Genomic DNA, 13,444 nt, shown 5'->3' with positions numbered 1-13,444 from the left:
TTGGGTCGTGGATGATAATAAAATTGTGCTGCTTCGAAAGCCAGCCAGCCAGGAAGATTTCATTAGCGATTGCGATACACAGCATCCACTTCGGTCAATTGCAATTAGTAAAAAGTCAAAATGCTCTCAGACCAGGAACTTTTCGAACTCAACAAGAAAGCAGTAATGCAGGGATTCAATATCCATCCTCGTATCAGTTATAATACTGTTGGAGGTGTGAATGGTCCGCTTGTCATCTTGGAGAATGTGAAGTTCCCAAGATACAACGAGATTGTCAACTTGACTCTTCCGGATGGAACGACCAGAGCTGGTCAAGTTTTGGAAGTCAAGGGCGACAGAGCCGTTGTTCAAGTTTTTGAAGGTACTTCAGGAATTGATGTTAAGAAGACGAGAGTCGAGTTCACGGGAGAAAATCTGAAGATTCCCGTCTCTGAGGACATGCTCGGTAGAGTCTTTGATGGTTCTGGAAGACCTATCGATAATGGCCCTCGTGTGTTTGCTGAAGACTACCTTGACATCAACGGATCTCCTATCAATCCATTTGCTCGTATCTACCCAGAGGAGATGATTTCCACTGGTATTTCTGCTATCGACACCATGAACTCCATCGCCAGAGGACAAAAAATCCCTATTTTCTCGGCTTCGGGTCTTCCTCACAATGAAATCGCAGCCCAAATTTGTAGACAAGCAGGACTGGTGAGACCAACCAAGGATGTTCAGGACGGCCATGAGGAGAATTTCTGTATTGTTTTTGCCGCCATGGGTGTCAACCTAGAGACGTCTCGTTTCTTCAAACAGGATTTCGAAGAGAACGGTTCTTTGGATAGAACTTCTTTGTTCTTGAACTTGGCTAACGACCCTACTATCGAAAGAATCATTACACCAAGATTGGCGCTGACTACTGCCGAATATCTTGCCTACCAAACAGAAAAGCATGTGTTGACCATTTTGACGGATATGTCGTCGTATGCCGACGCTTTGAGAGAGGTGTCTGCCGCAAGAGAAGAAGTGCCAGGTAGAAGAGGATATCCTGGTTATATGTATACTGACTTGTCGACTATCTACGAGAGAGCTGGTCGTGTGGAAGGAAGAAACGGATCCATTACCCAAATTCCAATTTTGACCATGCCTAACGACGATATCACTCACCCTATTCCTGACTTGACGGGATATATTACCGAGGGGCAAATCTTTGTGGATAGACAACTCTCGAACAGGGGAGTGTATCCACCTATCAATGTGCTGCCATCTCTCTCGAGATTGATGAAAAGTGCCATTGGTGACGGAATGACCAGAAAAGACCACGGTGATGTCAGTAACCAGCTTTACGCCAAGTACGCCATTGGTAGGGACGCTGCTGCCATGAAGTCTGTGGTTGGTGAAGAAGCTTTGTCAACAGAAGATAAATTGTCGTTGGAGTTTTTGGAGAAATTCGAAAAGACATTTATTTCGCAGGGTGCATACGAGAACAGAACCATATTCGAGTCTTTGGACCAAGCCTGGTCTCTTTTGAGAATTTATCCAAAGGAAATGCTCAACAGAATTTCTCCTAAGATTCTGGCTGAATTTTACGATAGGGAGAGACTTGCAGAGACCAACAAGGAAGACAACAAGGAGTCCGACGTTCCATTGATCGATGCATAAATAGACTAGTAAAAAAGAAGGTGAAAGCTTTTGATAACCTGTGGTTCGAGGTGTATATGATGTAATATCTTTACCCCCAAAAAATTGTGACATTTTTGCTTTCTCGTAATGCAATTCCTCGTCCGTCAGGCCTCGTTTCCGCGTTACGGCTTGAAACCTGTGAATGCTTTCCTCGATCTGCCGGTGGAAATTCTTTATGAAGTGTTTAAGCAAGTTCCCAATGAGCTGAAGGCCACATGTCGATTTTTTTACGTCATGTACAACGACTACTATTGCCAGAAGCTTGTAGATGAGCTGGGAGAGAACATAATCTTTAACATTGCGATGTACAACTTTGATGAGCTAGTTGACTACATTCGGTCCTTTGATTATTGGCGCAGGACATTAAGACAAATTGTTAGCAATCATTACAAGTTAGGAGATCCAGAGCCGGATTCCGAGATACGCAAAACCATGAACCCAAAAGACATCATAAATTGCCAATACGTGAAAGACTCGTGGAAGTTAGTCTATGGAATTTACAAAAACCGCAGATTGTTCGTAGAATATGATGATTATCAAATAGATGAGCCCCACAGTTACCTCACACGATCTCTGCTGCATGTCAACAAAACATACCTTGTCAAGTACAGAAAAACCATCCAACTACCTGCGGATATCTACAACCTTTCATGTGGCATAATTATCCAGAATGCTCTTGGATTGGGAAGCATGAATTTCAAAGTCATCAGAAAAAGTAATCAAGAAGAACTTCTGAGCTTTTTCCCTGCAACCAATATTAATGATTTGGTCCCCCATGGAAAGTTTGTGTTACTTGACTTGGGAGATTTCACTATAGAGCTCACTAAAGAAGAAAAAGAATCCCTGACAGAAAATAAGCAAATTGAAGTCGATATTGTCATGGAAGAGACAGGGTTGTATTTGAAATCCGGTTTTATAATTTGCTTCATCGACATAAACGCTTACCCAGCCAAACTAAAATGCATCGATCCTCTTACCAAAAAAGTGACAGTTAGTGAGAAGCGTTCGTGGATAGCCTGGTCGATCGATAATCAGGATCCTATCCCGGAAAATGTTATCAACAGGCTTCTCAAACGCCTATACAAGTCCATCAACAACCTTGTTGCACTCAAGCCTCAAGAATCACCCTACCAACGCATTGGCAGCTTTGCTGAACTCAATGAACAGACCACAAGGAGGCAATCTAATGTAGTGAGGAAAAGACGAAACTCAGATTTCGAGGAAGCTATTGATATCGACACCTACAATCAAAGGTTCTACTCTCGATTCAATGAAGACGGTGAGCCAATTACCCGGACTTTTCGCTACATTTCGATGGCAGACAAGCGTCTGTTCGAGAACAGGGTGGTAGCAGAGGAAAAATTTATTGCGGCAGATGAGCCTCTGAAATGGAAGCTGACTACAATCTTAGAAGTTTGATCGGTGTGAAATTATTGCCGAGTCTTTCAGTGCCTGAAATTAAACAAAAAAATCTTACTGATTTTTTCACGTATTCTTTTTCGCCCTTTAAATTCGAATAGCAATACCAATATTTTTCAACCCCTTCAGTCCCATCGACACTCCAACCCCTTATTCATGACCGCTTCGGAATCTTTGTTTGATTCAAATTTCACTCAAAAGCCAATGCTTTTATTTTCATCAGATGGCATGACCAATGATGTGGATTTGGGCAAAAGCTTGATCACCTACAGGATGCTGGTGTCTAGAAGAGAGGCCGGTGCAATTATCGGGAAGAACGGCGACAACATTACAAGAATTCGCGAACAGACCAATGTGAAGGCAGGCGTGTCAAAAGTCATTGAGGGATGTATCGATAGAATCCTTACTGTTACCGGCATCGTGGACAATGTGCCTAGAGCATTGGTGCAGTTTGCAAAAGCTGTCACGGACTCGAATGTACAGACTGTCGCAAGTGCTGCCGCCAACGGAACGGACCCTACCTCCCTGATAACGTATAATTTCTTCCCTTTGAAACCCCTATGTCAAACCCCGGCCGCTTCTGATCCATTTTTTGCCGAAACTTTGAGTTTGAGATTGTTGATTCCTCATTCACAAATGGGAACATTGATTGGAAAAGGAGGTAGCAGAATCAAATCCATTCAAGAAACTTACAACATCAAGATGGTGGCTTCAAAGGACTATCTCAGAAACTCCACTGAGCGAATAGTTGAGGTTCAGGGAGTAAAGACAAATTTGATCGAAGCGCTCAATACCATCTCCAGGTGTCTTTTAAGCGACTACCATGGAGTGGTGGCAACAATTTACTATACACCATCTCCTCGCCAACCACCATATAAAGGTGGATCTAAACTGGACCTTCAACAGGGTAACGGTTCTGATAAAGAGATTTCTGAAAAAACTAGTTTTCCAGGAGAGTTTGTGGGAGCTTTAATTGGAAAGAAGGGGTCTCGTATCCAGGAAATCAGAAGAACATCTGGTTGCACTATCAACATTGATGCTGAGGACAATGAACAGGGCCAAAGAGAGTTCACTTTGACGGGAACTAAACTCAGTGTTGACCGTGCGCTTTCTTCGCTCTACTCTTACTTTGAGAAAGAGAAACAAAGAAGAGATGAACAGATGCACCAGGATTAACCCTGGATATCTTTGAAAAATTCGATTTTATTTAATGTGTTTAATAGTTTGTGTACGCTAAAAAATCCGGAAAAATTTTGCTGATACCCGTTATACAGCCCTGTCTTAAATTTTCCGAGACAATCATGTTATTGCGTGCGGCTTTCACCCGTTGCCACAGAAAAATCCAGTCACCCTATCAAGAGTACATCAGCAGTCCGAAAAGATACGTGAACTTTCAAAAAGGGCCACCATACCCGACGTACATAAATTAAGGTAGGTGTGCTCATCGTAAAGATTAAAATGGGTGAAACTGAAAGTTCAGATACAAGTTCATTTGAAGACTCTGTGAATTTTGCTCCACACCCGTATGATCAAGGAGATGACGAGAATCGTTTATCTCTCAATAAAACCGAGAGTTACCACAGTCTCTACCCTGATCAGGCTGTTGTTAATACTGTCTCGCACACTGACGATAAAGATGGAAATGATCAATGCTACGAGGTGAGCATGGGGGCTGGTGACAAACGCGATCCTTTGAAACTTCCCTTGTGGCGTAAATGGCTCATTACAGTCACTCTTGCTCTTGTTGGTCTTGATATTTGCTTGTTGTCGAGTTGCTGGTCTCTCGTAACACCATTAAAAGAGAGGTACAACGTCTCACACGAGCTCTTCGTACTAGGGGTGTCATTTTACATTTTTGGCATGGCTTGGGGACCCTTATTTTTGTCTCCAATCAGCGAATTTTATGGGCGGAGAACAACCTACATTTTAGGCCTCACAACTTGCAACATCTTCCAGGTCTTATGTTGCTTTGTCCCCAATTATGGGTTTATGATTTTCTGCCGCTTTATGACGGGGCTTTTTGGCTCTGTGTTTTTATCGGTTGCACCTGGTACAATATCCGATATCTTCACCAAGCAAAATATAGGAACACCGTTGACCGTTTACTCGCTATGTCCATTTTTGGGACCAAGCTTAGGTCCTTTGCTTGCAGGTATTGTCGTTAAATTCGGTGGAGATAAGTACATGTGGACTTTCTATAGTCTACTGATCTTCTCCAGTGTTCTCTGGGTGTTGGTGTTTTTGGTGGTTCCTGAGACCTACGTTCCGATCCTGACGAAATGGAAAGCCCATGAGCTCAGAAAGAGCACCGGTAAAGAGGAGCTATTTGCTCCAATTGAGAGAATGCATTCAAACATGTTTGAGGCCATCTTGAAGGCACCAAAACGGCCGCTCTCGGTTCTGCTTTTCGATCCGATGATGACTGTTCTCTGCTTCTATTCCGGCTTGGTCTTGGGGATCGTCTACCTGTTTTTCTTCTCCATCCCTTACACTTTTCACAAAGTCTGGGGATTCAACATTGCAGAGCAGGGACTAGCATTTCTTGGCATGGCTATTGGAATGCTGGCATCTTCGAGCATTTCGCCATATTTTGCCAAACTCTATCTCAGACTGAGCAAATTGAAAGGCAAACCTCAACCTGAATACAGGTTCCCACCGCTAATCGTTGGAGGCTTTCTGGCCCCCATTTCACTAATTATATTGGCATTCACAACTTACAAACAGTGCCACTGGATTGGGGCGCTGATTGCCTCTGCATTCTATGGCATGTCGACAGGGCTGATCATTTCTGGGATCTTTACCTATACAGCCGACGCATACCAGCTGTATGCGGCATCTGCAGCTGCTGCAAACACCTTTACAAGATGTTCCATGGCTGGAATTTTCCCGCTCTTTGGCCTCCAAATGTACGAGAGACTAGGAGTTCATTACGCATGCCTGCTGCTAGGGCTCCTTGCACTTCTCCTAACTCCTGTACCTCTCTTGTTTTATAAATATGGAGCCAAACTTAGACAACGGTCAAAGTTTGCTTGGTCAAATGAGTGAGAACAACATAGGTGTTAAAGACTAATAGACTTATATGTTCATTATGCGCTATACACTCAAGCCTCCACAGCCTCCTCAGCAACAGGCTTGAAGTCGTTAACGTATGGCTCAGCAACTTGCTGGTCCTCCTTTGGATCGTAGACGACAACGGAATCTGGAAGAGCCTTTGGACCTCTTCTGTTGGCAGCTGGGTCTTTCATAATCTTAACCTTGATACCCAAAACACCTTGTCTCAACAAGACGTGTCTGGTAGCAATGTCAATGAAGTCGTTGACTGGTTGACCAGAGTGGATCATGAAACCATCACCGAACTTCATAGACTTGGCTCTAGCACCCTTGGATTTACCAGAGATAACAACCTCAACACCCTTGGCGCCGGACTCCATCACGTGTCTGATAACACCATAGGCTGCTCTTCTGACAGCCAAACCGTTCAACAATTTGTACTTAAGGGACTCACATTGGGTAACAGCAGACAGACCTCTGTCTTGGACTCTCTCAGCGAACAAAACGATGGTGCCTGGAGCAAACTTGAATCTCTTTTGAATGAGGGAAGTCAACTCGTTGATTCTTCTACCCTTCTCACCAAGAACTCTTTGTGTGTTGGTGGCAGAGATGATAACCTCGGTCTTAGTTGGGGTGATTCTGACCTCAACACCAGCGTATCCCTCTTCAGGAAGCTCTCTGGTGAAGAATTCGTTAAGTTCGGCGTAGAAGACACCGTCAGCGACAAGCTTTCTTTTCTTGGAGAAGTTGGCAACCATTTTGATGATGAGTTTGTTCGGGTGAAAAATTTAGTTAAAAAAAACCTATGAGGGCTGAAATGGAGAACTTCAAACATCACGTGACAAGATAATCTGTAACTGAGGGCGAGGGAAAAAAAATCCTTGCATGCCGCGCCATGCCCAGTGCGCCTTCTTATTCGGTACGAATTAGGATCTAGAATCGGCAACAAGCGAGGCGGTGCACAATTCACTTTTGAAACACTACGCGAATTTAAGCGATTACGTTATAGCATTTTACACTGTATGAAGTTGAAAACTGAATTATGAGCCAAACTCAGATCACTTTCAATGTGAGCGACTACTATGAGATCAAAGATATAGTCGGAGAGGGAGCATACGGGATTGTCTGCTCCGCCATATATAAACCGTCTCAGCAAAAGGTCGCCATCAAGAAAATCCAACCTTTTGAGCGTACTATGTTTTGTCTACGGACACTGCGTGAGCTGAAACTACTAAAGCATTTCAACCACGAAAACATTATCGGAATACTGGATATTCAGATACCTTATGATTTTGACAGCTTCAATGAAGTTTATCTGATCCAAGAGTTGATGGAGACAGACTTGCATCGCGTCATTAGAACTCAGACGTTAAGTGACAATCACTGCCAGTACTTTATTTACCAGACTCTACGTGCGCTCAAGGCACTGCATTCAGCAAATGTGCTTCACCGCGACCTCAAACCGTCCAACTTGCTGCTGAACTCTAACTGCGACCTCAAAATATGCGATTTTGGTCTCGCTCGTTCGGTAGCATCTCAAGAGGACAATTTCGGGTTTATGACAGAATACGTGGCAACCAGATGGTACCGCGCGCCTGAGATTATGTTGACATTCCAGGAGTATACGACTGCCATTGATGTTTGGTCCGTTGGCTGTATTCTTGCAGAAATGCTGTCAGGAAGACCACTCTTCCCAGGAACGGACTACCACAACCAACTTTGGCTGATCATCGACGTCCTGGGGACCCCTCTAATGGAGGACTACTCTTCGATCAAGTCCAAACGTGCCAAGGAGTACATACGGACGCTTCCTTTTAGGAAGAAGAAGAATTTTCGGGATTTATTCCCAGATGCAAATCCCGATGCAATTGATCTTCTGGAGAAATTGCTCACTTTCAATCCCAAAAAGCGGATTACTGTCGAAGAAGCCTTAAACCACCCATATGTCTCCTTTTACCACGAGCCGAACGACGAGCCGGTTGCAGAGAAGATACCTGACGACTTCTTCGACTTTGACAAGCGTAAGGACGAGTTGTCACTATTGGAATTGAAGAAAATGCTCTATGACGAGATCATGGAGCCACTAAATGTGAATGGGGCATAAATAGATATTATAGCATCTTGATTAAGTGAATTGCGCTCACGCAAGAAATTTGGTTTTTTTTCGTTAACCCTCTCCTCCTGCGGATGTGTCGAGATACACAACTTCCCCCGGAAATGTGGTGGCTTGTGGCTTCTTTCTTGCATGATCTGGATTGTCTGAATCTACGAGCCACCAGCAAGTATCTCAATGTCACCTTTTCCGCAAATCCGTTGTGGAAACCGCGCGTATTGAGAAAATGGTACCGTTTCTGTGAGAGCCCGAACGCAGAAACCACAAGATTTTGGTTTAATAAGTATGTTGAGCATTCGCAATATGATCGCTGGTTGCGTGGCTTGATTGCGGACCTCATTTCTGGCACCGAGAAGACGAAGTCTGAAATTTGGGAGGACGTGAGCTATGTTTTTCGAAATCCCCAATTGTTCGTCCCAGAACTTCTCCGAATGATGAAGCATTTCGATTCCAGCTTTCTAAGAAACGGAAAATATCACAAGGAGGATTTCGTGCGACAAATGGATCGACGTCTGCATGATCTATCAACAGTGTATTACGCTAGCCAACTACTAGAAGCGATCAGATTATGCAAGATTCTCAATTTTGGATATCGCACCATATGCAAAAGCCAGTATCCTCAGTGTCTTGAGGACATGTTTTGTGAATTCGCTTATGTTGATCCATATGTGTACGACTTCTATCCTTATAGGAAACAAGTTTTAGGCAGGGTGCTGCGCGAATATAATGGGTTGCACCTAGATAGTGGGCTCTCCAATACAAATAAGGTCAAACTTCTTGCATCCATCCTACAAAAAGCTCTGCGGTTACAGTCGCTACCCCATTCGCTTACAGGTGACTACTATTCGCAATTGACATTGGAAGACTGTTGTCTCTTCCGCATTTATGGTGGTGACGCGGTGGGTAAGACCGAGTTGATCCATTCTATAATGGAAAAACTATGCCACGAACTTGGAATTCCAGCGCGACTCAACAACTTGAATCTTGTCGTCGATGATTCTACCACACGGAGTGGTACGTCTCATTTTATTATTGAATCCTACAAAACTACGCAGATCAACATTCCTGACATCCGCAATATGCCTCGGCCCTCCCTAATGCTCAACCAGTATGTATCGCATGTTGATCCACCAAAGCTGATTAAGAATATAGCAGCTAGCTTTTTCTGTCAGTACCCAATGGAGAGACGAGATAGAAGTGATTATATGCATCCAAAAGTTCTGGATGACCAGCTGTTTGTGGAGAGGCCCGATAATCGGTTACAGGGCCAGATCATTGGCTTTTATGGAACTGACAAAGATACTATAAACATCTTGCACAAGTTTTGGACTATGCTGATGCAGCTGGAGACTCAAAATCTGGAAGCGGACCTGGAATCCACATTTCTTTCACTTGTGCAGTCAAGTCGGTTGGCCTTTCTCGGGATAGGAGTGGCTTGTCTGACCAGTACCATGGAAGGGATCCAAAGCATACATTCAAAGTTGAAGAATGCATTCATGAATGGTATAATCTCGTTCAATGTGAATGAGGTCAAACGAGATGACCAGTTGCCGTTCCCTAAAGGTTCATATTCCCAATTTGAAGATGGCCAAATGGTGGTGGACCGGAGGGGGGAGCCTATGATAATAATTGGTTTCAAAGAATATCACAAACAACTATACTGCCAATGTTTCACCAACACGGGCCAGACAGTAATTGTCCATGAAAAAAACTTAGGCATCTCCAATTCTAAGGTGGACGCCAGCCAATTTGCACTGTTTGATAATCTAGGATTGTACTTCCGAGACTTCGACTTTCGGTCAGGGAAGTTCATCCGGTACTAGCCCGTGGGGGCTTTTTATAGACCTATTAATGATAGACAATGCGACTATTCAGATGACACTGAGCTATATACATACGAGAAAGTGTGCTGACCTTAAAATTCCACAAGGCTTTCGCCTGCCACCTTTCTTGTCGAAGGCGCCGATCTGGCATATGGAGTATATCTTAAAGGCATGAACTTGTTCAACAGAATGTTCTGAGCCAACGAGTACATGTTGGAGCTGATCCAATAGATCGACAGAGCAGCTGGAGCCTGGGCCGACAGAACAACAAGGAAACAGATACTCATTCTAGTAAGATTGATGACACTATCAAAAGCAGTAGGCCTTAATGAATTTCTCACTCCTCTTGTAGTCAGCTTCATTAGGTCCGCCGTACGGAAATTCCATTCTGCATTAGTCAAAGCTGTGACTCCCAGAACCACAGGCAGTATAAAATATGGATCACTTAAAGTGAGATTCGTGAAATACCCGAGCCCTTCGGTTGACAGCGTAGGATCCAACACTGTGGCACGCAAGTTTGTCCATCCTGTTAGTACTCGGAAAGTTTGAGATAATGCTATCCATAATGGTATCTGTATTGCAGGAAGCGCCAAAAACTTCCATGATTGACAACCGTTGTCCCTGAAAATCTGTCTCTGCCGCTTCATTCTTTCCTTGGAAGCCAGCACGATAATTTTGTTTGCCGAGAGCTGTTCGGTCTCAGTCTTTATTGGAACGTCAATTTTTGAGAGTCTCGCGTTTCGCTGTGCTGCTTGGGCCCTAGCGGCCAATCTAAGCTTGAAAATGGGAAACATCGCACTAATAATGGGACGTAGCTCATTCTGTTTTTGTAATCCCCTTCGCTGGTAAATTGCCAAGGGAAGAGTGATGCAAGTTCTGACCGAAACTGTTATGAGAGGAATAAAAGCCCACCAGGGAAGCCCCGAAGCAGCATGAGCAGCCGAAACCAGCTCAGCACCACTCTCAAACACAGAAGCAACATCTGTAGAGAGAAAACGTCGTTCTCGCTGTGTTGGAATGGGTCTAGCCAACTTAATGGTTCTTAACATGGTGCAATTTATTATTTTTTTAATTTTTATTTTTCAATCTTCATGTCGCAGAAAAGAGGAAGACCAGCGCCTAAGCTCAATAGGGCTTGTATGCTCTGCGGGCTTGTGCAGTCAATGAGTGTAGGTATGCCAATCACTATGACGCCTAACATAACAGCAATTCCGTAACGAAGGATGCCCAAATTGCGAGTCAGTTTTACATTTCGCAGACAATGACGACCTCGTTCGAGAGTGTACTTCGCCTACCTTTGAAGGGCTCGTTGCTACACATGGAGATCAGGGATCATGGGTGGCGAGATGGCTTAGAATTGAGAATTTTGTGCCCGGACTATATGCTGTGCGGGTTATCGGCAAATTGCCTGACGATGTGCGAGGCGACTTGCAGGCACAGGGCATTGAATACAGACCGCGCGATGGATCCATCCAGGATTAACCGTCGTATAAACATGAGAAATTTTGATGTACATCTTAAGGTACGAGCTATACGATAGGTGGATTCATATGAAGAACAGTTATTTACAATCACCTGCAATTCTATGACGATAACGTCCCTGATAAGCGCAAAGTGCGAACACAACCATTTAGTGGTTGTCAAGCCTCCCAAGGATGCAACATTTCACTAGTGCCTCCTATGGTGCCGTTTGGTTACATAATCGGGACAACCACATGCTGTGAAAATTTTCAACAAAAGGAATTTTGTATTGTATAAAAAGATCGCTAGATCTCGATTTTTTCATACTTGTTACTTTAACTGTTATCCTTATAAAAATGAGCAATTACAAAGTCGCTGACATTTCCCTTGCTGCCTTCGGTAGAAAAGACATTGAGTTGTCCGAGAATGAGATGCCTGGTCTCATGTACATCAGAAGAAAATATGGACCATCCCAACCCCTAAAAGGTGCCAGAATCGCTGGATGCTTGCACATGACTATCCAAACGGCAGTCCTGATTGAGACTTTGGTCGCTCTTGGTGCAGAGGTTACCTGGTCTTCATGTAACATCTACTCCACTCAGGACCACGCTGCTGCTGCAATTGCTGCAGCTGGTGTCCCAGTCTTTGCCTGGAAGGGAGAGACCGAGGAAGAATATCTATGGTGTATTGAGCAACAGCTGTTTGCTTTCAAGGACGGAAAAAAGCTCAACCTGATCTTGGATGACGGTGGAGACTTGACTTCTCTTGTCCACGAGAAATACCCAGAAATGTTGGAAGGTTGTTACGGTCTTTCTGAGGAGACGACCACCGGTGTTCATCACTTGTACAAGATGATGAAGGAGGGTACCTTGAAGGTTCCAGCCATCAATGTCAATGATTCCGTTACCAAATCTAAGTTCGACAACTTGTACGGTTGCAGAGAATCTTTGATTGACGGTATCAAAAGAGCCACCGACGTTATGATCGCCGGTAAGGTTGCTGTTGTTGCCGGTTTTGGTGACGTTGGTAAGGGTTGTGCCATGGCTTTGAGAGGTATGGGCGCTAGAGTGATCGTTACCGAGGTTGACCCAATTAATGCTTTGCAAGCCGCTGTTTCTGGTTACCAGGTCACCACTATGGAGGAAGCTGCCCCAATTGGTCAAATATTTGTGACTACCACTGGTTGCAGAGACATCATCACTGGTGAGCACTTCTCTGTTATGCCAGAGGACGCCATCGTTTGTAACATTGGCCATTTCGATGTGGAAATTGACGTCGCTTGGCTGAAAGCTAACGCTCTTGATACTGTCAACATCAAGCCTCAAGTCGACAGATACCTGCTCAAGTCTGGCAAGCACGTGATCTTGCTTGCTGACGGTAGATTAGTCAACTTGGGTTGCGCCACCGGTCACGCTTCGTTCGTTATGTCTTGTTCTTTCTCCAACCAAGTTCTTGCTCAAATCGCCTTGTTCAAGGCTGACGATGCTGCTTTCAGAAAGCAATTTGTTGAGTTCGAGAAGACTGGTCCGTTTGACATTGGTGTTCACACCTTGCCAAAAATTTTGGATGAGACCGTCGCTGCTTGTCACTTGGACCACTTGGGCGTCAAGCTGACTAAACTAACCAAGGCTCAAAGCGAATATTTGGATATTCCAGCACAGGGTCCATTTAAGGCTGATCACTACAGATACTAGACGATATTAGACGATTAGCAATTTTGCATCAACTGCATTTGCGATTTAGGTTTCTCTTTTGCTAATGAGCTCCACCTCTTTATGTTTGAATGTCATGCTTCAACATCATGTATACTACTGGTTTATATATCTTCAACGAGATTACTGTTTTTGGTTAGCTAAGTTAGTGAAATTCATGGCAGTTTATAATTTTCTGGGGATATGAGATAAAAAATAAA

At 44.0% G+C, this 13,444-nt stretch overlaps 10 protein-coding genes across 10 annotated transcripts; 8 read left to right on the top strand and 2 right to left on the bottom strand.

The window, feature by feature from the left end:
* Positions 1–54: 54 nt before the first annotated feature.
* Positions 55–1,720, top strand: OGAPODRAFT_15185 (vacuolar ATP synthase subunit B (V-ATPase B subunit)). Its single transcript, XM_018353560.1, has one exon. It carries the CDS (start codon positions 121–123, stop codon positions 1,642–1,644), a length of 1,524 nt encoding a protein of 507 aa, XP_018213072.1. The 5' UTR covers positions 55–120; the 3' UTR covers positions 1,645–1,720.
* Positions 1,721–1,857: 137 nt separating this feature from the next.
* On the top strand, positions 1,858–3,197 carry OGAPODRAFT_15184 (uncharacterized protein). The gene has a single exon (XM_018353559.1). It carries the CDS (start codon positions 1,900–1,902, stop codon positions 3,082–3,084), a length of 1,185 nt encoding a protein of 394 aa, XP_018213071.1. The 5' UTR covers positions 1,858–1,899; the 3' UTR covers positions 3,085–3,197.
* OGAPODRAFT_15183 (uncharacterized protein) lies at positions 3,193–4,329 on the top strand. Its single transcript, XM_018353558.1, has one exon. It carries the CDS (start codon positions 3,241–3,243, stop codon positions 4,258–4,260), a length of 1,020 nt encoding a protein of 339 aa, XP_018213070.1. The 5' UTR covers positions 3,193–3,240; the 3' UTR covers positions 4,261–4,329.
* A 223-nt stretch (positions 4,330–4,552) lies between these two features.
* OGAPODRAFT_96616 (uncharacterized protein) lies at positions 4,553–6,129 on the top strand (the record flags this gene model as incomplete). Its single annotated transcript, XM_018357906.1, has 1 exon — positions 4,553–6,129. The coding sequence occupies exon 1, from the start codon at positions 4,750–4,752 to the stop codon at positions 6,127–6,129; it is 1,380 nt and encodes a 459-aa protein (XP_018213069.1). The 5' UTR covers positions 4,553–4,749.
* Positions 6,130–6,142: 13 nt separating this feature from the next.
* OGAPODRAFT_15182 (uncharacterized protein) lies at positions 6,143–6,914 on the bottom strand. Its single transcript, XM_018353557.1, has one exon. The coding sequence runs from the start codon at positions 6,891–6,893 to the stop codon at positions 6,186–6,188; it is 708 nt and encodes a 235-aa protein (XP_018213068.1). The 5' UTR covers positions 6,894–6,914; the 3' UTR covers positions 6,143–6,185.
* A 329-nt stretch (positions 6,915–7,243) lies between these two features.
* OGAPODRAFT_15181 (extracellular signal-regulated kinase) lies at positions 7,244–8,261 on the top strand. Its single transcript, XM_018353556.1, has one exon. It carries the CDS (start codon positions 7,331–7,333, stop codon positions 8,237–8,239), a length of 909 nt encoding a protein of 302 aa, XP_018213067.1. The 5' UTR covers positions 7,244–7,330; the 3' UTR covers positions 8,240–8,261.
* A 53-nt stretch (positions 8,262–8,314) lies between these two features.
* On the top strand, positions 8,315–10,088 carry OGAPODRAFT_15180 (uncharacterized protein). The gene has a single exon (XM_018353555.1). It carries the CDS (start codon positions 8,353–8,355, stop codon positions 10,069–10,071), a length of 1,719 nt encoding a protein of 572 aa, XP_018213066.1. The 5' UTR covers positions 8,315–8,352; the 3' UTR covers positions 10,072–10,088.
* Positions 10,089–10,111: 23 nt separating this feature from the next.
* On the bottom strand, positions 10,112–11,120 carry OGAPODRAFT_74601 (uncharacterized protein; the record flags this gene model as incomplete). The annotated part of the gene is made up of 1 exon (XM_018355906.1): positions 10,112–11,120. One exon carries the CDS (start codon positions 11,118–11,120, stop codon positions 10,164–10,166), a length of 957 nt encoding a protein of 318 aa, XP_018213065.1. The 3' UTR covers positions 10,112–10,163.
* A 59-nt stretch (positions 11,121–11,179) lies between these two features.
* On the top strand, positions 11,180–11,884 carry OGAPODRAFT_84373 (uncharacterized protein). Its single transcript, XM_018356768.1, has 2 exons — positions 11,180–11,240; positions 11,278–11,884. The coding sequence occupies exons 1-2, from the start codon at positions 11,211–11,213 to the stop codon at positions 11,551–11,553; spliced, it is 306 nt and encodes a 101-aa protein (XP_018213064.1). The 5' UTR covers positions 11,180–11,210; the 3' UTR covers positions 11,554–11,884.
* A 37-nt stretch (positions 11,885–11,921) lies between these two features.
* On the top strand, positions 11,922–13,360 carry OGAPODRAFT_15178 (S-adenosyl-L-homocysteine hydrolase). The gene has a single exon (XM_018353554.1). The coding sequence runs from the start codon at positions 11,964–11,966 to the stop codon at positions 13,224–13,226; it is 1,263 nt and encodes a 420-aa protein (XP_018213063.1). The 5' UTR covers positions 11,922–11,963; the 3' UTR covers positions 13,227–13,360.
* Positions 13,361–13,444: the final 84 nt, after the last annotated feature.

Source organism: Ogataea polymorpha, assembly GCF_001664045.1.
Source record: "Ogataea polymorpha strain NCYC 495 leu1.1 chromosome Unknown OGAPOscaffold_1, whole genome shotgun sequence".
Taxonomy (NCBI): Eukaryota; Fungi; Ascomycota; class Pichiomycetes; order Pichiales; family Pichiaceae; genus Ogataea; species Ogataea polymorpha.
Note: the sequence above shows the minus strand (reverse complement) of the source record. Positions and strands in the feature narration are given on the sequence as shown.